This window comes from Melopsittacus undulatus, chromosome 1, assembly GCF_012275295.1.
Source record: "Melopsittacus undulatus isolate bMelUnd1 chromosome 1, bMelUnd1.mat.Z, whole genome shotgun sequence".
NCBI classification, from domain to species: domain Eukaryota; kingdom Metazoa; phylum Chordata; class Aves; order Psittaciformes; family Psittaculidae; genus Melopsittacus; species Melopsittacus undulatus.
Genome location: NC_047527.1, coordinates 141751938 through 141776495, shown reverse-complemented (window position 1 = coordinate 141776495; position 24558 = coordinate 141751938). Strand labels below are relative to the sequence as shown.

Sequence of the window (24558 nt, the reverse complement as noted above, 5' to 3'; positions counted from 1 at the left end):
TAAACTGCTTTTAGTACAATTATTACGTCTTTAATTGTCCTCTATATGAACAAATTCACTTCCCTCTTTCTGTTTAACACGTGTAGGATAAGCTGAAGATTCCGACCAAATACATCTTTTTTATTCACCATATTTTATTGACAGTCTTAGCTGGCACATTGTCATTTTATTAACTAATTAGGGACTAACAGTTTTCAAACCAAACTCCCATCTTTCAGCAATACCTATTGATGTTTAATGTTTTAATGGAGAGAGAATAAAGCAAAGCAAGCATCAAGTTCCTTGGTCTTTTCACACCTTTGAAGTTGCCCAATCTGTTCGACAGTGGGACAATTCCCTAGATTTGCCTTTTTACATCTGAAATATCCGTGGAAGTGCTTGCTCTTCAGACCTTCTGCCAGCAGAAGTTTTAACAAAGCCCTGTCTCTTCCAAAAACTGAACAGATTTATCAGGCTAACACCTATTTGCATCAAAATAAAAATCTCACTGAAACAACAAGAACAAGTATCTTCCTCAAGCAGTATAGTGCAGACAACGCTGAAAGCACAGATTAGACTGAACTGAAGCAGGGAAAATCCTGGCACTTGCAGGAAAACTTGATGAGCTAGTAAACTTAACACACTAATGCAAGTAAAATAGAATCATAAAGTCCTTAGGACACAGGATATGCTTTCCCCTATGACTGTGCAGAGACAGTAATCAGTAAACAAGATAAAACATTTTTCTTCTTTCCTGCAATTACTTATCACCTCCTTTGGGATACTACATTAATACAGGCAATAAGTATTAGACATGATTACTTTTGGTTTACATACTAAATGATAGCACCAAAACATGCTATAATCATCAAACATGAACACATACTTATAACTCTCAACCTGTCGACAAGAAGACACTGTAATGAAAGAATCAGTCCGAGAGCTGTATGTCAAGGGACCAGGCAGCAGAAAACCAGGTAGAAAACGGCCAAAAGCATAGCTTTCCTGTTCAAACAACATGAGCATCCCATCCATGGACTGTATACATATCAAATCTCGACCTAAGAAAAGTAAAAGAAATAAAATACAAAGGAAACAAAGGATTTTTATATAGTTTTAATCCTAAAATTCTTAGTAAATTAAAATTGTACTCAGAAGTAATCCTAACAAAAATAAGATTAATTGTAATTTATGTATTTACTATGAGAAAAAAAATGCTATATATGCCAACCTCAATAAATGATTGCTTACTAAAACTAGACTGGGGGGGAAATAACATTCAGAATATATTAAGAACAAAAAAGAGAGTCAAATATTTTATTTAAAACCAAAATTCCTAAAGCTATTGCTATTACAATCTCAGTTTAAAGAAATGTTTAATACTGCCAAAATCCCAAATTACTTGGGTTCTTAAATGCCTCCATACCTTACAAGCAGTCATAACAACCATGGTTTAAAAATACCCTATTCTATCCTTTCAAGTCTACTTAAGCAAATATAATACAAAGTCCTACAAATATATATTGTTGTGAAAATAATACAATGGTAATGTTTTCCACACTTTGCATTCACATTTCTGTCTTTGGGGAAAGAAAAACCAAAACCAAACCAAACAGACGCAGTCTGTGTCATCAACAAAACCAAGGAGTTATTCTATATGGAGGACAATGAAAACTCATCTTCCTAAGCTGAAAAAAAAAAGTCAGAATCTGTATTAATATAGGAACATGATATACAGCAGCAATTCAGTGTGGAAATCATTACCATTCAAAAATAATCAGACTGAGATTTTGCCTGATACTAAAGACAAACCAACATGTCTTTGGGTTTTTTCTACTACTGCAAGTGAGAAAATGTAAATATATCATGTTTATAGCAGCTCATTAATCCAGTGACCACTTGTCACTAGCAGCTTCAATTTGATGATTTCAGTCTCAGAAGTTTAATCTATAACATGCTGAAGTTTGTACCACTACACTGGAAACTTGAAACATTCTAAATGTTTCCTCTTCTATGTGCAGATTAAAGTCATACCCCCTTCTAGAAAATGTAGACTCTTTATGTCTGTTTATGGCAAAAGTCAACGAAGAAATGTTTCCTTTGACTAAATGCAATCATTTTTGAGAGAATTATTATGGGTTGAGAGATATATTGCTATATTTGAGAGAATATATATGGGCTTTTGGATACCCAAAATCATTTTCTAAACAGAGAAATTGGTTTAGAACTAGGACTTCCCTAGGGTTTTCTACACAGACTTTTAAAACTATAAAGTGTCATCTAGGGCTTCTGTTCAATCTTAGAATTTATTGGTTATAAAATTAGAAACACACAGTACGCAAACACATCAGACACGCAGATATACACACAACTCTTAAATGTGCATAACTCACGTATTTCCTCTGAAATTATTTGTTTAAAGCAGCTTTATTAAGTCTCTGAGAATCATTTACCCTCCTAAACACTCTTCACAGAACAGCTTCCAGAATTTTTCAGTTTATTCATAAGTTGTAGATGAATTCTACACCTAAAATATGCAGTATTCAAGAGGTTACAGTGACTGCTGATCATAGTCAGCATATTTGGTTTGCTGCTTATACTGAGTCTCTGAAGTACCAGCCAAGAGCACTGCAATGATTTTGCTAGCTTTGTAGGTAATCTACAGGTACCTTTTATGTTTCAATTAAAAAAATAAAGATGCATGTGAAGATATATGCATATCATATATACATATACAAAGTTATAAGTTACTACAATTCCAAATGCCCTCCTTTTCATCACTAACAGCTGACACTATAACTACTATTAGTGTAAATTAAAAATACATATGTTAGTGTAAATTAAATATAAATATATAAAAGAATTGTAGCAATTACACTAGTTAAGTTCACTTTATCACTTGAAGCACACTAAGGCTGTGAGTAAATAAATGAGAGAAATCAATCTCATGCTAAGGAGGCAAGTGATCCCTGCTCACTCACCTCCCTCCCTGCACCTCCAGCTCCAAGACACATAGTTTCTCCCCATTCCTAAACCAGATCTGGTACTTATCTGATGGCTGTTAAGCTGATAGCAGGACTTATCCTGAATTTGTAGTTTTTTTTAAGTTTCAAACAAGCGAGTCATCACCCCATATAAATAACTCAATTCAAGCTTAAAAATGTGACATGGCTCTGGGCATGATGGTTAATGGTCCAGATGGTTTTCCTCCCTTCAGCCTGCTGAGAAACCTCTTTGAGGACTGACAGCTGAGATGGGATCCTCTGACTAAATCTAAATCCAGCAGAAGTATCTTTGCCAACAGGCTTGCCAACGCAGTAGGAAAAACTTCACACATAAGTGGACAAAGAGGAAGACTGAAGACTGGTTAAACTACCAGGCTCAGAGGTGTGTTGCCATTCAGAGGGACCTAAACAGGCTGGATGTGTAGGCAGACGGCAATGTCAGAAGTTCAAAGGGAAAGGCAAAGTCCTGTCCCAGGAAGCAATACCCCCAGGCATCAGTACACACTGGGGACCAAACAGCTGGAAAAAGGTTCTGCAGAGAAAGACCTGGGACCTGTACCATGAGCCTGCAATGCACCCCTTGCAGCAACAGCAGCCAGCAGTATCCCAGGCTACATTAGGAAGAGTATCAACAGGAAGCTGAAGGAAGCAATACTTCCCCTCAACTCAGCATTGGTGAGGCCACATCCAGAGTAGTTCTGGGTCCAGTTCTGGGCTCCCAGTGCAAAAACACATCTGGGGACATACCACAGCATGTCCAGCAAAGGCCACAAACATTATTACAGAACTAGTATGTCTTTTAGATGAGACCCTAGAGAGCTGGGGGTGCTCAGCCTAGAGAAGGGAGAGCACAGGGGAACCTCACCGATGTGAATTAATGCCTAATGGGAGAGAGTTAATAAAAGAGACAGGCTATTGTCTGTGGCATGAAGTTACAGGACAAGAGTCAACAGGAACAAACTGTATCACAGGAAACATTATCAAAATATGAAAACAAAAAAAAAAAAAGACTGGTGGGTTGGTTGGGTTTTTTACTGTGAACACCAAACACTGGAACCCATTGTCCAGAAAGGTTGCAGAATGTCCCTCCATGGACATACTGAAAACACAACTGAACACAATCATGGGCAACTTCTGGATGAAACGGCTTGAAAACTGGGATTGAACTAGATGATATCAAGAGAATAATTCAAATAAAGTATTCTATCTTTCATTTCTAATCTACTCTAAGGCACTATGGTAGATATCTGTTCTTCAATGCTGTGAAATTTCATAGGATTTAGTCCTATTACATACTCCTGATCAGCAAACTGGAAACCATTAATGGGAGCTGGTTTGCACTGTTATGCTATCAATGCTAATGATACCCAGCTTCCACTTCCCAACAGCTGCTGACAGCATTATCACACTACAGATACAGTCTAGAAAAAATATCCAGATGTATAAAATTATGAGTAATCAGTAAAAGTACTCTCAGAAACTTGTACGAATACTCATAACTAGTAAAAGGTGCTAGCCTACTGGTTGCCTGCACAGTTTTAGCTAGATATCTTATAGTTATTGGCTACTAGAATTAACTAGTGGTATTTTCATTTGGCTTGCAAGAAAACAGTGCTTCATAATCCAGGTGTCCACATGACCACAGCTACTCTACATCTGTTACCTCAAAAACACATACATTCACATTCAAAGGCATACTGAAAACCCTCTCAACACTATATATGAGCCAACTACTCAGTTCCACTCGATTTTACACCTTTATCAAGAACACAGTGCTGTAAGTCTGGGTGTACAGAGTCTTCAACTCTCCTTGCAGTTTCCTATGAATTTTCCTACCATCAGCTGTGTGCTAGAGAAGAAACCTGCAGCTGTCTCTCCTATTTCCAGGACCTTAACTTTCAGTGTCTAGCTTCTGTGGAACTCCCTGGTACCTGAAGACAAAAATTATAGATATCAGCCTGCAAAATGTGTTGTTTTTTTTTTAAAGGCCCAGTAGTAGAACACATTTGTTCTTTGTTTGTTAAGGCTTCTTCTTCATCACCTTTTCTTCCTTAAAAAAATACAGGCAAAACCAGAAGAAAAAAAAAAGAAACACCAAAGTTTCTATTCTTTGATGACACTGAAAGACAGACACTACAGCAGATATAATTGATATGCACTGGTCATCTAGTAGACATATTACAACTCAAATAACAGGAAAAAGTAAAGGCCAGTAAAAGTGTTGAGGTGTTACTGCTTAAGTAACAAGTAGTAATAGCGTCTGCTTCCATGTGCATTAGAAGTATCAATCTTATACCAATTTCATTACATCATGAAAATTATTAAAACTATAGCACTTTCTGCAATAAAGATGGAGCTACCATGTTAGACACAGAAGCATTCATCTTTAACATTCATAATCCCTGCTCATGTAAAACTATCAATGTTAAAATCTCTCCTGTTTTAACATTAGTGATATGATTAACTATAATAAGATTGACATGAATATATGATTGACATATGATTGGTATGACTGATAAGAATATATGAATGATATGATCTGACAAGTTCTTTAGAGCACTCCAACAATCTCCGAGAACACTGCAGTACTGAACTGCACTGTCTGAAGAAACACATATAAGGCACCTAAGACTGAATCACTAATCACTTTCTGACTTGAAGTGTACCACATTACTTCTTAATATACCTACCGCTTTGTTCATCATATTTGTGTCATTCCCACTCCCTAACTCTCAACTCTGGATTTTAACTAGCTTGTACTAGTGGTTCAAACTCCAATTATCCAAACTATTACATGTAAAGCATAATTAAAGAAAACTAAATTGTGTATGAACTCTTTTATTTCCCAGCATTTTATAGGTCAACTTATTTCCTTTGGCCATTTGTTTTTAATGTGTAGCTAGTGAATGGAGTTTTTATGTTTCACTTTAAGAAATGCAGTCGTCCAAAAACTGGGCCAGAAATGTCCATTTCAAAACAGCTTATTGCAGCCAGTTGGCTTTACCAGTGACATATTTATAAAGTGAAAATATAAACCATAGTGTTTTCTGCAGATCAGATGGAATCACTTAGTATACTCTACATAGTTGTAGCAGCTCATGTCTCAAGAGGAATGTCCTACAGCCAGAAAGTGTTACTTTTAAGCACAAGTCCGGCTACTGTTGTTTTGCAGTTTTGTTATTCTAGCATGATATGAATACATTTATGTCACACTTTTAAACTACAACATATTTTTAGAACTAATGCAAAGCCAAAATGAGAGGCAGGTGGTAGCTCTTTGAAATAAGCTTCTAATTAAAGTTATTTTGGAGCTCAAGGTTTTTTGCATGTTAATGATTTCCTCTACTCCGAGTCTCCCCTCTGGCACCAAATCATTTTCATTAAAATTACATTATGTAAGCACAAGGCCTGAGCACCATGTGAACTCATGCAATGAAAACTACACTATCAAACGGGATGACTTAGAGATCAGAAAAAGCTTCATAAAGTTACAGCTTTCTGGGAGAAGTCAGCAGGGATAACTTTATTGCCCCCGATGGTAATCAAAAGCTTCAGTCAAAAGTCTTTGTGGAAAGAAGTGTCAATTAAAAGATCAGCTGCCATTTATAAGATGCCCAGAAACCTAAGAGCCCTTTAATGATACATGGGAAATGGTTTTCTAATATGATAAAACAAGTTAAATTCATCACACAAACTGTATTCCCATACACTGGAAATTAGTGCCTTGACATGAAACAAGCAAAAAAGTTTTCTTTTTCCTTCATCATTGAAATTGGCCCCAAAAAATTTCTCCCAGCACAGAAAACAGTCTCCCTCAGTTCAAAGCCATTCTAAAGGATTCAACTTGCTGCTTAGTACAGCTCCTGAAACAAAACAGATCTGGGTCAACTGTGAGAAAAGCACTTCAGGAATCACTTCTGCCTAATGGAAAAAACATTTGAAAATATGACAGGCAGTTCTTAAAACAATGTATGCCTAGAAAAAGGTAAGTCTTAGGTTACTTCCCTAACCCAAAAGAGGAAGCACATGTCAGTGTGCATTCTTAAAGACCTCTGAATTGACTAGCATGGTGGTCTGATGCCTGCTCATTGCATTACTACAGAAGGGATTAAAATTCAGGACTTCAGCTGCAGCCATTCATTCTAAGCCAGAGGATCTGATGGCACCACCAAGGTGGTACAATAACCTGCATACATGTAAAGAGAAAAGGGAAAAATGCCCCGCATCATTCAATGCTAATGCATGTCCCCCATCTCAAACATTGCATGAAGCCTACTACGTTTCAGCTGAGACTGATTCAGCGCTTTTCTGCTGGAAGGAAAGAAAACTAGAGAAGCAGATAGCAGTTTAAGGGAAAATAACAAAAGTGTTTAAGGAAAACACTCAATGCTTATACCACTGATGTTAGCTTTAACTATTTTGTGAACCCCTCTAAAACTTAAAGTGCTGCAGCAAAACATGTTCACAAGTCCCAACACAAGAGACATTGATGTCCAAACCAGAGTCTAACAGTCTGAAAGTTACAGTGCAAACATGTAAGTTTAGGCTATTAGGTGGAACACCTATACCTCTTTCAAGAAGTTTCATATATCCCATTAAAATCAGACATACACAGCTTGACTAAAGATTCTCAAAACCACCAATAAAATACAGCCACTTCTCATACTCAGATCATTTGTCTATTTATCCTTGGCTAGTAACCAACACACAGAAATGTCTAATTCTTACTTTGTGGTCAAATGAGTCCATAACTTTTGTCTCCATAAACAAAAAAAAAAAGAATCACCATCCCCACAGATTTCCTTTCGGGCAATCTCAGAAAAGACCATGGATTTAGCAAAGCACAAACAATTTGTTATCGTGTGTTTTAAGACTGTTGGAAGCATACTGCAAATGCTGAGGTTATCTTATTCTTTTGCTACTAACCTTGTAATGTATTCTTTTCACACATTTGCAGCTAAGCAGGATGGGATACTTTCATTCCAATCAAAGAGCAATCTTTAGAGAAGTCTACAATGGAGCAGTTGCAAAGACTTCATTTCTGCTGTAATCCTTCCTTGTCCTTTTCATCATAGTCACCAAATACATTTTTCTCTGGAGGGGTTGCATGTTTATCTTTACTAAACCATGGTCACAATCAGACTCAGTCATGTTAGAGAAATGTAAAAATTCAGCAAGGTTGCAGCATTATTTCTTTCAGTTATGAACACTTTTGGTCTGCTAAAGTTTTTCTTAAACCTTTCCAAATTCTCCGGATTAATCTAAAACTTTAAAAATTTGACCTCTTAAATGACAGCACTGTGCAGCCCTTAAACTTCCAGAAGGCATAGGCTCTGCTACTAAAGCAAGAACTATGATTCAGGTAAGCTCAAGTCTCATTTACCAAAGCTCGCATTGCCACCAAGGGGAAAACATAGCAGTCCCACACAAAACAAGTATATAAAATTAAACCTAACTTCAATTTTTACCGGATTCTTGAATTTCTACGTACTTGGTGACACTTTTCTAAATCTTACTCAACTGTATATGCCCAGCTATGCAATTATGCCAACAATAAACCTTTCAACAATGTCTAGGACAAGTTGTGACCATGATCAGAACCAACTGGATACCACAAAATAGAATTCTGCTCACGAATCTGAAAGTAAGGTTACCTTGTCAAAGCTGTATTGATTTTCATCCCTTCTTGCCAGTTTGTTCCCTCACACTTTTGACACTCCAAGGGAAAAAAAAAATCTGTTTTGAATGACAGAGGGATTTCTAACAGGAACTATTTGCACCAAACCTAATAACCCAAATTAGAATTAGTAGAAAGCATGATAGCCTCTACAAAATACACTGCACCCCTCTAGGAAAAGCAACTAATGAGGTTTTGGTGACCTTCCAAATAAATTCCTACAAATTGGAGACTCTATCATGGAATAGTCATGGATGAATACTAGAAAAATAAGCAAATGGTACATACACACATTTCTGAAAGACCCTTTGAGGAGACAAAAGAGACTAAATAGAAAACTGCATTCTTTTAGATGAAAAAGAAAGCAAATCTGATAAACAAATGCATCCACATGAAATGCAGGAACGTTTAATAAGAAAGTACATACGTAAATAATAAAGCTGTACATAGGTTTGAAGTAACACAAAATTCATCATGCCAAACTATTTATTAGACAGAGTAATAATACATACTGCATCAAAAAACTTTAGAGACAGCATCTCTAAACTTCAGTGAAACATCTGATATGATCTCAGACAATTGTCTCACAGGAAACCAGAGAACGGCAGGCAACAGCACTATGAAGAAGAATCTGGGGATTAGAGGAGGATGATGAATTAAATATGAGTCAACAATATGTCACCAAAAGGAGAAATGCAAGATTGGGTCATTATTAATATACATGCACTATTAAAAACACATGAGATAATTATTGTTCTGCTTGGCACTCGCTGATTCTTGGCAGGGAGTACTGCTAAAGCCATAACCCTACATGCGAGACACAAAACATTTTATACTATCAGTGCACAATGACTGCACACATTTAAGTACTATATTTCAAAAAAAGAAATTCAAAAAGAGTATCACATAAAATCTACCAAAGCTTGGAAAAGCAAGTCTTTCACTTACATATACATATGAGCTCCCACAGTTCTCTATTTCTACAATTGGTTTTAATTCATTTTAATGATAGGGCTTCGTTTAAATGAAATGCAGATTAAATAATATATCTAACAATTTGTAATTGAAGTTCTCACATACTGAAGGTGATGGGATTTTTCACTTCAGTTATGCTCTAATCTGAGTCATTACTGTTACGAGAAGTTGAGAAAGGTGAAAGGAAATGGATGGCTAGAGATTCACAGAACACTTTCCTTGATTGTTTTTCCATTCACATCATCAATTTAAAAGAGATTCTAAGTCCATTATTTTAAAAAGAAAAACACAGGTTTCCAAAGTTACATGAGAAACCATTTAGAAATAGTCAGCAGCAGACCTATTCCATGAAACAACTCCTGATGCCCAAGCCTTTCAAATCATCTGTCCTTACCCAGAAGCAATTTAACAGGAAGGTAACAGTTAAACGTTCTTCTTAACAGAACTGGCCAATAAACCTAAGTCCAAATTTATACTGCTGCTGTATTTAAACATAGTCATAAGAATCATTTAACCTTAGAGCATAAAACTCAGCTGATAATTTTTTTCTGACTAACACCTAATAAAACTCATTCTTGCAGAATTGTGGAAAAGTTAAGCACAGTCTAACCCTTCTTACAAAGTTTCCTGTTACAAGGTCGCATGGTTTACACATATGTTGCATCTCATTATTAAGAGAATTCCTACGTATAGCACCCTCTTTGTTGGAACTCTGAAGCATACTTTGCCTCTAGGCCAGTGCAATAATAAAGTAAAATTAATTCAAGGCTACTTGCTGAGGAAAAGACAGGTTCAAGATATTTTCACACCTCTTTTTGCTTTTTTAACTTTTTCATGTCAAAGTTGTATTTTCTTTTTTCCTTCCTTTTACTGTTGTTTTATTATTTCCTTTTATTGGTACAGTATCCACTGAACAACTTCAAATATACCTGAACAAGTCTGGAAGCCAACTTAAAGCATTAAGTTTTTCAGACCAAAAAATTTGCATTATCAGGAGGATCCAATTCTAAATCATTTATCAATATATTTGAAGAAGTTCTATAAAAACAAGTGTTCAAGGCCAGGTTGGACACAGGGGCTTGGAGCAAGCTGCTCTAGTGGAAGGTGTCCCTGCCCATGGCAGGGGGTCGGAACTGGATGAGTTTTAAGGTCCCTTTCAACACAAACCAGGCTATGATCCAACGATTTTCTAAGTCGTGTGTCTTCCTCAGATTCCACTAAGGGCAGGAAAACACACCATCTCCAGAAACCCTCAATGTGAACAAGACAAAGTCAAAGCACAGGACAGTTTATTTCTATAGGTTGTGTAGACAAAATTAAGGTATGTTCAGCACTAATTATTTAAATATTACATTAGAAAAAGGCTATAAATATTAATTATGAAGTAACATGGATTTGTTTGCAGAGACAAAAATGTTTTGCTTAATGCCAATTTCCTGCAAATCTTCTACTGTATCAACATGCAAATTCAGGAGATCCTTAAGCAAACGGTTGACAATTATCTCATCTCCAAGTGATTACCCAGCTATAAGAAGTTTTATTATTATTATATGAAGATCATTCACAGCTACTGTTTCATATAATTGAAGTCAACAGTGCTAACTTAATTAACCAAAATACCTGCACAAGAAGAGAACAGATCCAACTCAGCATTATTTTAATTAAAAGAACTAGACCTACATCACTCTGGTGGACATGCAAATAAAAAAGCTTAAGAATGGAGCAAAACTGTGATAAAATTACGTCAATCACATAACTGAACAATCCTGCCTCAAAAATCTAATCACTACTTAAATAATAAAATAATCTTCTCACTCTTTTTATAAATGCTGTTTTAAAGATTAAATAATATGTAGAATATTGCTTAATAAGACTTGACTATTTATAGATTAATATCAGATTTATGCCTTAAGAACTGCACTAGAGGCACACAGCTACATAAAGAAAATTAAATCTTAACTAAAACATTATACCAAATTCATTTGCTTCACTCTATTCTTTTAACAGCATCAAAACAGGTAACTCATTTATCAGAAGCTTTCAATCAGCAGAGGCTTTTAATAAGCCAAATGAAGTCTCATCACTTAGGGTTTACCAGCCCTGTACAACATTTGAAACTAGTTTAGCTACTTGTCCTCAAATACCTTGATATCTCACAGAAAGCATCTTAGAGATGCTATCCAGAATACTAACTACAGTTCTAAACTAGTACATCTCATGCTTTGTCCAGTACACACACTGTTCTCTAAAACTAGCACAGCTGCCTTTGCATCACACAGCTACAAGCACAAAAGCATAAGTACATCCTCACTATATTAGAGAAACAAGTTAGATCTTTCATAAACAGGGTAATAAGGCGATAGCTTTGCATTCGGATGATCAAAACCTCTAAAACAAGCCTAAAATGCTCAACAACTTCCTCACTTCCCTCCCAAACAAAAGTATAAGCCAGAGTTATACAAACTCTACTCTTGATATTACAAGCTGACTAGGTTCTTTAACACAATCTTAGCCAATAACTTAGTATTTGAGTTAAGTATCTTACAAATACAATACACTACAGATGTGAAAACAAAAATGCTTTCCAAGATATTGTAAATTAACATCAAACACACCTTCATATGAGAGTTGAATTGTTAATGCAGCAGTCTCTGGTGGTCTAATTATAGAATCACAGACTGGCTTGGGTTGGAAGGGACCTTACAGCTCATCCAGTTACAACTCCCTGCCATGGGCAGAGACACCTTTCACTAGAGCAGGTTGCTCTCAGCCTGTCTTGGAGCTTCTTTATGGCCTTCTCCAGACTCACTCAAGCAGGTCTACATCCTACTTACACTGAAGGCCCCAGAGCTGAACGTGGTAATCCAGGTGGGGTCACACCAGGGGAAAGAATTACCCTGGTTTATACAAAGTATATTTTTGTAGAACTGAAACCTCACAATAGGCAAGGTTGCAATATAAATCATTAAAATGCATGCTTATTCACCTCCATTTCCTTTACTCTGCTTACAGCAGAGTCACCTTGAGTTCTTTAAATTTTACATCTGAAGTGAAACACAAAGACTGTGCAATCTGATCATTACTTAAGGGCTGTGACATTTTGTGGCTAGGTTAAGAGTTCACGTGGTTGAAAACCAGTGTTCAGCACTCCTAACTCATAGTCTTATCATGAATCACCCTCTCTAAAAGGACCCATATGCTAGAACCAGAGCATTGCAGGACAAAATCAACATACAGCTCTGAGATCATGAGGAAGAGTTCAAAATTTGAAAAGCAGATAGAACAAAAGAAATAACTTCAACTTAATTTCATTTTTTTAAAGTCTGGACTAACAATACAAGATCTTTTTATCAGTTGATCTTCCTCTGTCACTTCTTGAAAGTTTCATGAGACAGCAAGGAACAAAAGTAAAGTTAAAGCAGCAAAGAAATAAAAAGTTCTGTATTTTTGTCTTTCCATTTGCCACAGATTTTTAAATCACAATTAACTCTGCCTACACTTGGTTTGTATTTTCATCTTTGTACATTTTCTCTACTTCCTTCTTTTATGTTTCCATCAGCTTTGTTTAGGATTCTAGCTAAACATATAAGGGATTTCCTAGTTATTTCCCACATCCCTGGCCCCTTAATTTTGGTGAAAGCAAGAGACAAGCTCATTTTGCCTTCTTGCTAGACTTCTAAACCAACAGAACACGTTCTGTTCCCATCAATGAAACTTTTTGCTATGCAGGTTTTCAGAAAACACTTCTGTGCTTTCTATACTAAGTCTTGCAGTAAATAACACTTGTAAGATCTGTTCTAGTATAAACGCAGTTTCAGAGGCAGCCCACTAACCAATACATGCAGTCAGAGGACCATCTAGTGGCGACAAACGCAATTCACACTCTGCTACTTCAAGGACAAACGCATGCTGTTAACCTTACACCAGTCTCTGAACAGCTTCTCAGTCTTTGGCTTTTTTATTCCATCGTTTTAATCGCTTATTTAATTTAGGTTTCAACCTTCCATGATGAGACTAAACAACAGTGTTTGTTGATTTTCTTCATCTGCTCCTCTTATAAGAACATCCTTCCATGTGTGAAAGCTGCTCACAGCATCAAATCATTAATCTGAAGACACGCAAGACTGAAGCTGCTAGCAACCAGGCTACAAAATAGGGGAGGTTACCCCAATTGTCTCCTTAGAGAAATCTACAATACCTTTTTTTTTAATGCAAAAGACAAAAAAAACCCACCAGTTGAGAAATGACAGTCGTACTTTGTACATTTTACATCTCCATCACATTTCAGCTAAAAAGATGTGTCATTTATAAACCAAATTATAACATAACAATGGTCTAAGATTCCCATAAACTAGAAGGGATAGGAAAGCAAAAACACTGGAAGAAACTGACTAAAAATGAGATACACACCTAGTGGTGTTTGTTTCTATATTCTGAACATGTCAAACACCTGCAAAGACATTCTTCCACAGCTACCACAGTAACAGAAGCTGTGAGATCCTCCCCCCTTAATGAAGCTGCAGAAAGCACACACAGGGAGAGATTTTTGTAAGCACACATCTAACTACAAACAGCTAAAGAATGCTTCGTGGAGCTTCATAACCAAACCAAAACATAAAATAGTAATAGAGCATCTGCTTCTAACAGCTATTCTCCTTCATTGATTAAAAGCTTCGAGTGGATAGTAGGTCACCTAACAGTCAAGAGAAAAATTTCAGGCAGTTTCTCTGTAAAAACCATTATCCTAAAGAGAGTAAGATGCTTTTTAAGCTGGAGAACCACATTCTGCTCCAATACAATCTAAACTGAACTTAAATACTATGAAAACTGAAAGCTTGGTCTGAATAAGCCTCTTCAGCCCCTTTAAGGATATAAAGGGAACTAGAGGATCTTCAGAAACTCTAAGTTCAAGAATTGCAGGACTGAAAGAGAGTTCCTTTCTGTACCATTATGCACAGTTTGCTGCCTACTTATGGAACTGCCTCCCAATTTCAGTAGCAGTCACTCAGCCTCAGACCTCTGTCCCAGCCTGATTGCATTGCTTGTAACCCTACATACCCCATCCCACACTGTGAAAGGTTCTTGACAAGAGAGGGCTTAATCTCTTTTCCTGCAGGGCTCTCCATGAAGCAAGGAACAGCAGTAAGCCTCAGCCAGCTTCTTTGCTGTTCAACCTTCCTTTTTCAAAGGAAACTGAAACTCTTTCAGACAGAATGAGCAGAAGCCACCACAGAGGCCAAAAGAGATGCAAGATGAGAAATGCAATGTGCTAGCTTTAGAGCCCAATTTTCAAAATTGATTATGCAACCTTAGAGCATGAAGAGACCAAAAGAGCATGTGGCATTCCAGATGTATCTACAGATAAATCTACAGCTGTAGCAGCCCACTATACAGCCTAAGACTGCATTTACACATGGGTTCAAATAACATTATGAACGATAACAGGAGATACCTGAATGCCAAGAGGCAAGTATTGCATCTTTGGTTGGGACAAGCATTAGTGAACTGATCGTTTTCAGCAGTATCTATTAAATTGACAGGCAACAGCCTGGACGCAGTCCAACAAAAAAGAAATAGAGCTTTAGCTAGAACCAAATAACTGTTGGTCCAAAGAAAGGACAGAAAACCCTCAAGGATATGTTTGAGGACACCAGCACGAATTAGTGTACACAAAGTCAATCCTGGGTTGTTTTTTTTTGCCAGAGTTAACTAGTATGGCTGGGTAGACTAAGTTTCTTAACACTGAAGGTATAGGACTAAAACCTCCATTAAGAGTAAAAAAGCACAATCTTCAGGAAGAGAAACGTGAGCGAGACTGAGGAACTTCATAGATCAAGTGCTCTGTGTCAACTCTTACGGCATTCTTTACTTCCTCAAATGAAAGACTGTGTTTCTGGGGGACTGACATTCACCCTCCTTCCTGACACTCCCACAACATGCTTGCCCTGTACACATGGCTTCCTCCATCTGTTCAACTGCCATTCTCCTGTGTCTGCTTCAGTAGCTCCGTAAACATGACCTCTGAAGTGCCTCTTTCACCTTCACATTGTTTCAAGGATGCTTGAGTATAGCAGTAAGACACATACTAGGCACAGCAGTAACAGAAGGCAATAAATACAAAAACTCTCCCTATGTTTTGTTAGTCTACTTGCACAGTGCAGAAGTAGAGGTCACACCGTAAGCAAAGCCAGCTCATTGCTGCATGCTTACAACACTGCCACCATCACAAATTAACCTCTGCTGAAGGCAAGCAAGACTGTTAGCAGATGCCTGGCCAGAGTTACAGAGAAGCCTGGGAAAGACAGTAAAAAAATATATTTATTTATTTACAGAATGGCTCTCAATTACATCTCAGAACATCTGCCAGAGATACACACAGACAGTTTGGCAGGCCAGGCCAGGACACGCATCAGTTTACTGAAATTAACAGCACTTGATAAACCTCCTTTCTGGTTCACTCTGTTGGTCTTCAAGATAGAAATAAACCGCCAGTACTGTCATTCATAAGCCTCAAGTAGAGAAAAGGATAAAGATGATAGTTAAAAAAACTGAAATCAATTCACTGCAAAAGGCTATGGGCAAGATTAAAAACACATATTTGACAAGAGATCTAACCACAGTCTAGGAAAGCCACACAAAAAAAGGACATTCAGTCCAGGAATTCTACCAAATATAATTATTTCTTATATTTCCCCAAAAGAACTTTCTTCAGTGTTCATTTTGCCTACTTCTCTGATGCTTCGATGCCTGCTATTAGGTACACCCACTATAATGTTCCTAGATTTAGGTCTTAAACAGAAAGCTTCTTACCGTATGAACACATACTATTTATTACAAAACACAAATCTGTGCCTTCCTTGTTTATTATTTTGCCACCTCAAAACAAGACTTGAGGTCATTATTTTTCCACAGCAATAAACACATTAACACAAACTGGAACATGGGGAGGAAAAAAGGATAAGGAATACAGCTTGACATGCTGGGGCAGAAGTGCTACTAGAAAACAGTTTGCAGAACTTGCCAGAGTTCCCTCTGCTGTTCTTGCTGCTATTGCAGAACTGGCCCTCATTTTGACCACACTAGATGTTGAAAAGTATTTGGCTGGCTGAGCAGTTTCTGGGGTAACCATTACCTTGTGTCTCCCTAGCTTGCAAAGACATCTTCATTACATCACTTGCATTTGTCACAGTTTATGATCAGGTTTATAAGAGACAGGCCTGGCATCAAGATTGGGCTGGTGGTCAGAATTCTACTTAAATCTCCATGGTAAACAAACACCATGTCAAAAATCCAGAGTTTATTCTGCAGAACTACATCGTGGTACCTGGGTATTTGCTTTATATTCTTCTTGAACCATTCCTGACACTCACAACTCTTAGCTTACAATCCCCTGAATACATGTTACTGCAATTCCACTGTAGTATGTCTGGAAGCACACTATACCCTGTACACACACTCCTCAAGATACTCACAGCATAGATATCTTCTCACCCACGAGAGGTGACCATTTTTCTCACAGTGGTTGTGCAAAATTAGTAGGTTAAAATCTCTCCAATCATTATGAATTATATGAATTTTGGCCAATTGAATTTAAGCCCAGGGACAAGCTTGAGTTTAGGATAAAGCATTGTAGAATTACTACTAGAAGATTCTCACAGACACAGAATATTCAGATGATTTTCTACCTTGGTAAAGTGTAACCACACTGCTGACAGTTTGTGAATACTACTTGTGTAGATGACAACCACCCCTTAATACCATTGGGCAAGCTTTACTTCTGAAGAGAAAGAACTGTCATGTACAGAAAACCTAAATGCTTCCAGATTGGAACAAAACATTCACCATTCAGAAGTTCAAAAAGACCAGTACCTATTAAACTCATTCAAAACTACAAACACACCATACATACTATTTTCCACTGTTATGTTTTTCCAGTCAAAGCTTATATATATTCTTTTTAAATCTACATATCTTTAAAAGACACTTGATATTTTAGGATCAGAGAATGAAGGTGTTAACCTTTTTCTTTGCACAGGATAAGCAAATTACAGAAAAGCAAAACAGAATTAAAGTATAAATTATGACAATTAGTTTAGATGTTAAAGTATTTTACATGGGAGGAACCAGGGGTTTTGTAATGTTGGGTTGTTGAGGGTTTTTTTAGATCAGTATTATCCTTGTAAATTCATATCCAGCTCAAGGTGCAACAAAACAACTACTCTGCATTTCATATTCTTTGCCTCATTTATTTTCTAGATGCAAAGAAGGTACCATCATTCACAGAAAGACAGTTTCGTCTACACAGCAGCATCCTGCTGCCTTTCTAAATTTAAGTTAATCCTCAAGTGTTCACAGTTAAACAACTCATAAAAAGGAATATGCAACAAGGAGCCTACCTTTTACACCACCAAATGGACCGTAAGTCATATTACAAGCAGTTCTCTGAAGATTGTGCTCATACATTAGTTTAATCTGATACTGGTTTCCATGTTCCACATTTCCCAGAGTTTCTACAAAAAACAAAAGTTATATATTTACACCTTTGATCCACGCGGTGTGGAAGAAGTAAAGAAGTACCTGCTTAAACAACCTGAAAAAAACCTGTAACTTAGTCCTATTGCCTTTGAGATATGAAGGCTCACACTGCTGCTTTCATTTAAAAAAAATCACCAAGCTACAAAATTCCTAAAGGCCAAAACCAGAAATAAAGTCTTCTTACACTAAATATGGCATAAATATTTAGTAAGAGGCTGAGATTATTACTTAAATATATTTTTCTCCACATTAGGCACATCTCTAATATCAGCAAAAAGCCTGCTCAAAGGGGAATTCATACAATTCTCTACTTACTCAGTGAATATAGTGAATATACTATATCCAGCAGCCACCCTAAGCTGTAACACTCTTTGTCTCAAATTAAGATACAGCTAGTCACTTGCTGTAATTGGACAAAGCTATGCTTAGGGCACATTTATCACTTGCCTTTACTCTGAAGTTAAAGGCAGTGATCAACAGTGCAAAGGTAATACACAAACATATGGCAACAAGAATTATTTTATGATACACATCACTTTCTCTAAAAATGAATTTTAATTTCCTGACTCCTTTAGGAAACTAGGAGAAATTCAAAAAGCTTCCCAAAGAAACTAAAGCCAAAGCTCCCCTATCTGAGCAAGTCCTCCCTGCACCCATGAAGTAAACAAAGTTCTTCACCTTGTAGAATAACACTTAAGAACTAATATTAGCAAAACCCTTTGAGAACAGTCACATCAGCAGGGGAAAAGGTGTTTTGAGTGAATGATACCTAAGCTAAACCCTACCACAGCTTTAAGTATACAAAGATTATTCCAATACCATCTTAAATAACATGCTAAAAAGATTCATAGCTTATGGTAACCTTTTAGGCAATTTTTCCAACCAAAACCCAATATAGCTTTTAAGCAGTTACCCCTAAAGCAGGCCCATGTTAGGGAAAGACACTGGAACAGATGTGAGGAAAAAAGCCCCTGTCTGGAGAAGTAACCAGCTAAGTTGCACCACTAGAGAAAAAACAAGTTACAAAATAGCCAGTCCACATGGAATACACATTGGATTGACTGCAATACAACATTGAAGCTATAATTTAGTCAGCCCTCAAGGATGCTCTCATAAGCATTAGCAGCATAGTTGTTTTATTACAAGTCACAGAAAGGGCAACATGTATAAATCAAGTAAAGATTCCACTTCACAAAAGTGTAATTTGCCACAGAAGCATAAAGAAATAGTGATCATTATTCCTCAAAGGAACATGTTTGAAAGTACCTGTTCAGAGGAGAGAAACTGACAGAAATTGCAAGAAAACCACGCTCTTACATGCCACAGCTGTCCCTGTACACAGAAAATGCACAATGTAGTTATCTATCGAATTTTGAAGATGGGGGTACAATCTCCTAAATCTGTGCTTTGCTTTAAGCATATATTAGAAAGAATTCAGTGCACTGAAAAGGTATTTTGTGATTTGCCTCTTCACATACTGAGAAAACACAGCATTTAGAACTTCCAAAGGCAATAGAAGAAAGAGGACTTAAGAAAAAACACAGCAGTTTCACCTTCTTACCAGTACTAACCTCCTCTTAACCTCCTTGCGCAATGTTATGAGTGTTCTGCCTTTCTAAGAATTATCTGGATTTGAATTCAGAATTGTAATTGTTTCATTTTTAAAGAGATAACTTGTCATTAAACGACCTTTTATTTCATTAGTACTCTGAACAGTAACACCCACGTCAAAGCTGTAATAAGAACTAGTCATTCACAAGCACTACCAACCACAGACCAGCACACACATCAGAGCATCTCAAGCACTCGGCAGGTCAGCAAACCTGTTATCACTGGGAAATACCTAGAACTAATCACTAATGATTCCTCTTCAGATACAAGTTTGAGTGACAGAACATGACTGCAGCTCTTCAGAGAAAATTAATAAATGCTGTATATACTAAATTTAGCATTAACCTAATCCAGACTTTAGAGTACAATTAAAATCACATGAAAGCTTGTGTGTGTAACTAACCTGAAACAGCATACACACAGAGTTTTCGACAATGCAACACAGCCAGATGAAGTCCTTCAGTACCACTGTTAGGAAGGTTAAAAAAAGCACTGTTTACAGATAAATTACAAGTAAAATGCACACAGGCTAAAATTCAAATAACCTTGTCGAAATTATTTTTAAGTATGGGCCAAATCCAAAGGCTTGGCTGTTTTATGCTAGCATGAAATCTCAGAAGTACTAATTTCCTAAATGCGTACTGAAGTATTTGAAGTTAATTTCTAAATTAAAATTAATCCTTTAAGAACATATTTTCACATTTATGTATGAAGAGCAAGTCAACTGTTTTCCCACTTTAGCTTGAAATTCATTTCAAACAAGGTGCTGTTAATTCTTCTGAAAGCCAAATGAGTATAAGGATCATACCTTCAAATATGTATTACTCAACAACTGCATATATTACTGGTTTTAAATTCACTTTTGTACTACCTGCATGGAACTTAAGTTAATTAAACTATAAAGCTGAAGTCAAATCCTATATATTTGCATATTCCCATATTTGAATCCTACAGTCACATTCTTCTTCCCCAAAACCTTTCCCTGCAGAGAAAGTTCTTGTGCTGCAACTATAGAAAATGGGTTAGATCATGTCACAGGGTAACACATTAGAATTCCCAGCACAGGGTCACTCCATGAGTATTTGAGTGAAAGGACAACAGTTCCCAACTGATGCAGGCCTTTCAGCCTGTGGCCTTTGGTCCCAGAGTACAAGTTCTTCTCCTGCTTAGTACAGGTTTTTCCTCTTGTATTTAAAATAAAATTCATGCCACAGTATTAGAAGCTTATTTCAAAATTAAAACTAATCCCTTAAGAATATGTATTTAATTGGCCATAAGAGAATCTGCTTAGGAGAACTTTATTTTAGAAATCAGTTCTTAAAAGCATCTGGAAGATTATCCTCCATGTATACATTAAATAAAAATCCTCATATCAAGATGATTTGAGAAGCAGATCAAATGCATAGTACAGTATTCACAGATGTGCTTAATAGCTGTCCCTCTGGAAACTGAAAACTCATCCCCAAAACAAAGAAAATCACACCCAAGCCTTAAACAAACAGCAACAAAGCCTGCTGTTGACTTACGAAACAAATTTTCCCACTTCCACCTGCAATATTGGTTCTCGTAACTGCACTTCCAAAAGCAAGTCTTCAGGTTGTCCTCCATCTCCAGGTTTCACAGGATGTGGATTAAAGATTCGGAGATATCCCATATAACTGCCTACAATAATTTTATCTACAAACAAACAAACAAGTAACCAAATGAGACTACAGAATACAATAGCACATGCGGAACTCATTTTGCTGCAGAAGTATTTCAAAGAATACATAAAAGATAGAATATTTCCATGATTCAATTAAATTTGCTTATGCTCTGTGTTCTAGATTAAGATTAGCAAAGAATTTAATACAGCAGTTATCATGGTGGTGGTCCTGACTATTGCTATTATTCTGTCATTTTGATGATCACGCTTTAAAAGTCCCATTCTGGTTTTGAAGAGTTCTTCAAACTTTCAGCTTCTACATCTTGGCTTTGTGCATAGACATAGCACACCTGCAGAAGTGTAAAATTTTAAAGTTGGGACCAATGACATTTATCCAAATGCAAACCTAAAGGCAAATAATTACTACATCAAAGCTGGGCCTTGGAACCACCTGCTCTTGCGACAGGTCCACTATCATAAAGATGAATGTAATAGTTACATCAGAGTTATTTTGGAATCACTATTTTAATCAAGTAGTCATTTGATTGTTAGGAACAAAAAATAATTAATGAAAAAAAGAAACAAAATCACCAAAGAGGTGCCTCCCAAGATGACAACTAACAACCCAACTTGGTTGCCAATACTTATTTCTTCTAGACATAGATCATCATATCAATGCAGATCAAAATCCACACCAACAAAACTCCTCCACAAACCAGAAAATACAAGTACTCCTAAAGCAAGTTCACCAGGCTCTAGAGACTCAGCATGGTTCCATGGGATCCCACATCAAAAGCTCAGAGCAGACATTTGCTTGCTCTCTTCTTCAGCCACAAAAGATTTGAACCCCCAAGTCCCTCAATCACAGAATACCACCTTCCCCACATCACTTCCTCAGTTCAGTAACAAGTATTTCATCAGTAGTAAATTAAATCCACCACAGTTATTAACTCCTTAAAAATGCTTAAGTGAGGATATTTCAGCCTGTGGCTAGGCAATTGCAAATAGCTGATTCACTTGGGTCCTGAACTCTGGTAGAAGAAGGCTAGTCTAACAAAGAGAAACGTATAATGTTGAGAAAGTAAATAAAACCACAGACTACTATTCCCACAACACTGTTAAATTCCTGCTTTTATACCAGTTACATTTGGTTTTCACTAGGAAAAGACAACTCAGACCTCCAGCAGAATCTGGGAGTTGTGATCACAGGTCAGTTCACACAGCAGCAGGCCTGCTGGCAACAGATGGGGTACACCTGTGTCAAAGAGGGGAATGGACCTTTGCACAGGAGTTAGCAGGGCTAACTGAGGGAGCTCTAAATTACATTTAAAGGGGGAAAAGGGATAAAATCAGGCTCATTAGAAATAAGCCTGGGGACAACAGGTTTGAAGGATGGGTGTGTCAACCAGGTCCTTTGATCTCAGTGGAGGCAGGGAATGGAGAACCATGCAGTAGCAAAGACATAAGAGTTATTGATGTGTTAGAAACCAAAGAAGCACCTGAGAAAACTTACCCAGGAATTAGGACTTCTGTCCCCCAAGAGGTGGCATGATCTATAGCTCAACTGAAGTGCATCTGCTCTAATGCACACAACATGGGCAATAAACTTTCAGGACACAAACTAGCAGCTGTGTAGCCTAAAAGTCAGCAAATATGTATTTCCGAATTTACCTCGTCCACTATTATCAACATCAGCAACACACAAACAGCCTTGGTCAAACTCTTCCTTTTCTCCGAGTATGGTGGACCACCAGTCTCTAGCTTTAAACAACGACATTCTTCTTTACTGAAAAGGAAACAAACCACCAGTAAAGTATATACAAATATACATATACCTCTGTATACTAATTAGTAAAGTATATACAAACATATATACACCTGTGTAAACAATCTCGTTATCAACAACTTTGATTTAGTATGTTTCTTATATCCTTATATACCTTTTAGCTTTGCATTGCTCTTGTTTGGGCTGTATACACGTTGACTGCACGTGTCTTGGGTTTCTGGTTATGTAGCTCAGAAAACTACCCTAGGAAACTTCTTGTCCTTAGTTTGGAAATTAGGTATGATAGCCACTTATAGCTGCTTAAAGAAAACACAAAGGAGTACCAGCTTTTTTAATTCTTAAACGCCTTCTGTAACTAACATTAAGAAAGTAAAACAAGATTTCAAAGTCACAGAACTGTGATTGTGTCTCTTATCAAGGAGTATCAGGAAAAGAAAAATATTCTGATGCAAGTCTAATGCACGAAAACTTATTTTTAGACATAGAAAGACAACATCAAAACCTCGAACAACTAATCGCCTTGCAGATGCCCTAGTGACACAAGCAAAGACCTCAGGGCACAAATCAGCTTTTCTGCTACATACCTGCTGTTATCTTAAGAAGGGGACAGGCGAAGGAAGAAAACGGACTAATCCTTTTGTAGGCGGCTCGACAACACCGCTACCCTAGCTCAAAACTCACCGTTCCATGCCCTGTCCCGCCGTGAGAGAGACATACCAGCTCGGGCAGGTATGCCAGGCTCCTAAGGTTGGGCTCACCCTTTGCCTTCCTTCGGAGCAAAGCCAGCCCTGCAAACCACCGTGTTACTTCTGTAAAGGAAACCATGCCTACAAAATAAGCCCTCTATTTTCTCACCTCAGGGGTTGCCGCTGGTACCCACTGCAGCTGAGGGCAGCCTGCCGACAGCACACCCTCTCCCCCTCACAGACCCTCCCTGCCGCACCCACAGCTTCACACCCGAGCCCCGCGGCCGGACGGACACACACGCCCTGAAGCGGGACAACAGACCGAGCCCGGCGGGTGCTCACCTGGGCGGGACCGGCACCTCCCGGGCGTGGTGCGGTGCGAGCTGCTCCGGGGCTCCAGTCCCCCTTCCTCACAGGGGCTTCTCACCCGGGCACGGCCTAAAGCGAAACGAAAGGTGAGGCACCAGCCGGTACCGCTAACACCCGCTCTGCCCTGCCGCCGCCGCCATCGCCGCCGACCCCTCACCGCGCGGTAAGCATCAGCCACGCACCCTAACCAACAGGGGGCGCGGCCGCCGGGAAACGTAGTTTGGGAAGCGGCGCGATGGCCCGTTGGGCTCTCTCATTTCTTCCTGTGCGGGGGCAGCGTGAGGAGAAGA

General features: G+C 37.8%; 1 protein-coding gene across 1 annotated transcript in view; it reads right to left on the bottom strand.

The window, feature by feature from the left end:
• BBS9 (Bardet-Biedl syndrome 9) overlaps positions 1-24398 on the bottom strand; it is a 252846-nt gene extending 228448 nt beyond the window's left edge. The window contains exons 1-7 of the mRNA XM_031042432.2: positions 24242-24398; positions 23368-23509; positions 23099-23213; positions 21309-21459; positions 20186-20250; positions 18033-18146; positions 866-1040 (exon numbers count right to left, since the gene is read on the bottom strand). Coding sequence (XP_030898292.2) covers positions 866-1040; positions 18033-18146; positions 20186-20250; positions 21309-21459; positions 23099-23204 — 611 coding nt within the window. The 5' untranslated portion in view covers positions 23205-23213; positions 23368-23509; positions 24242-24398. The remainder of the gene's footprint in view (positions 1-865; positions 1041-18032; positions 18147-20185; positions 20251-21308; positions 21460-23098; positions 23214-23367; positions 23510-24241) is intronic.
• Positions 24399-24558: the final 160 nt, after the last annotated feature.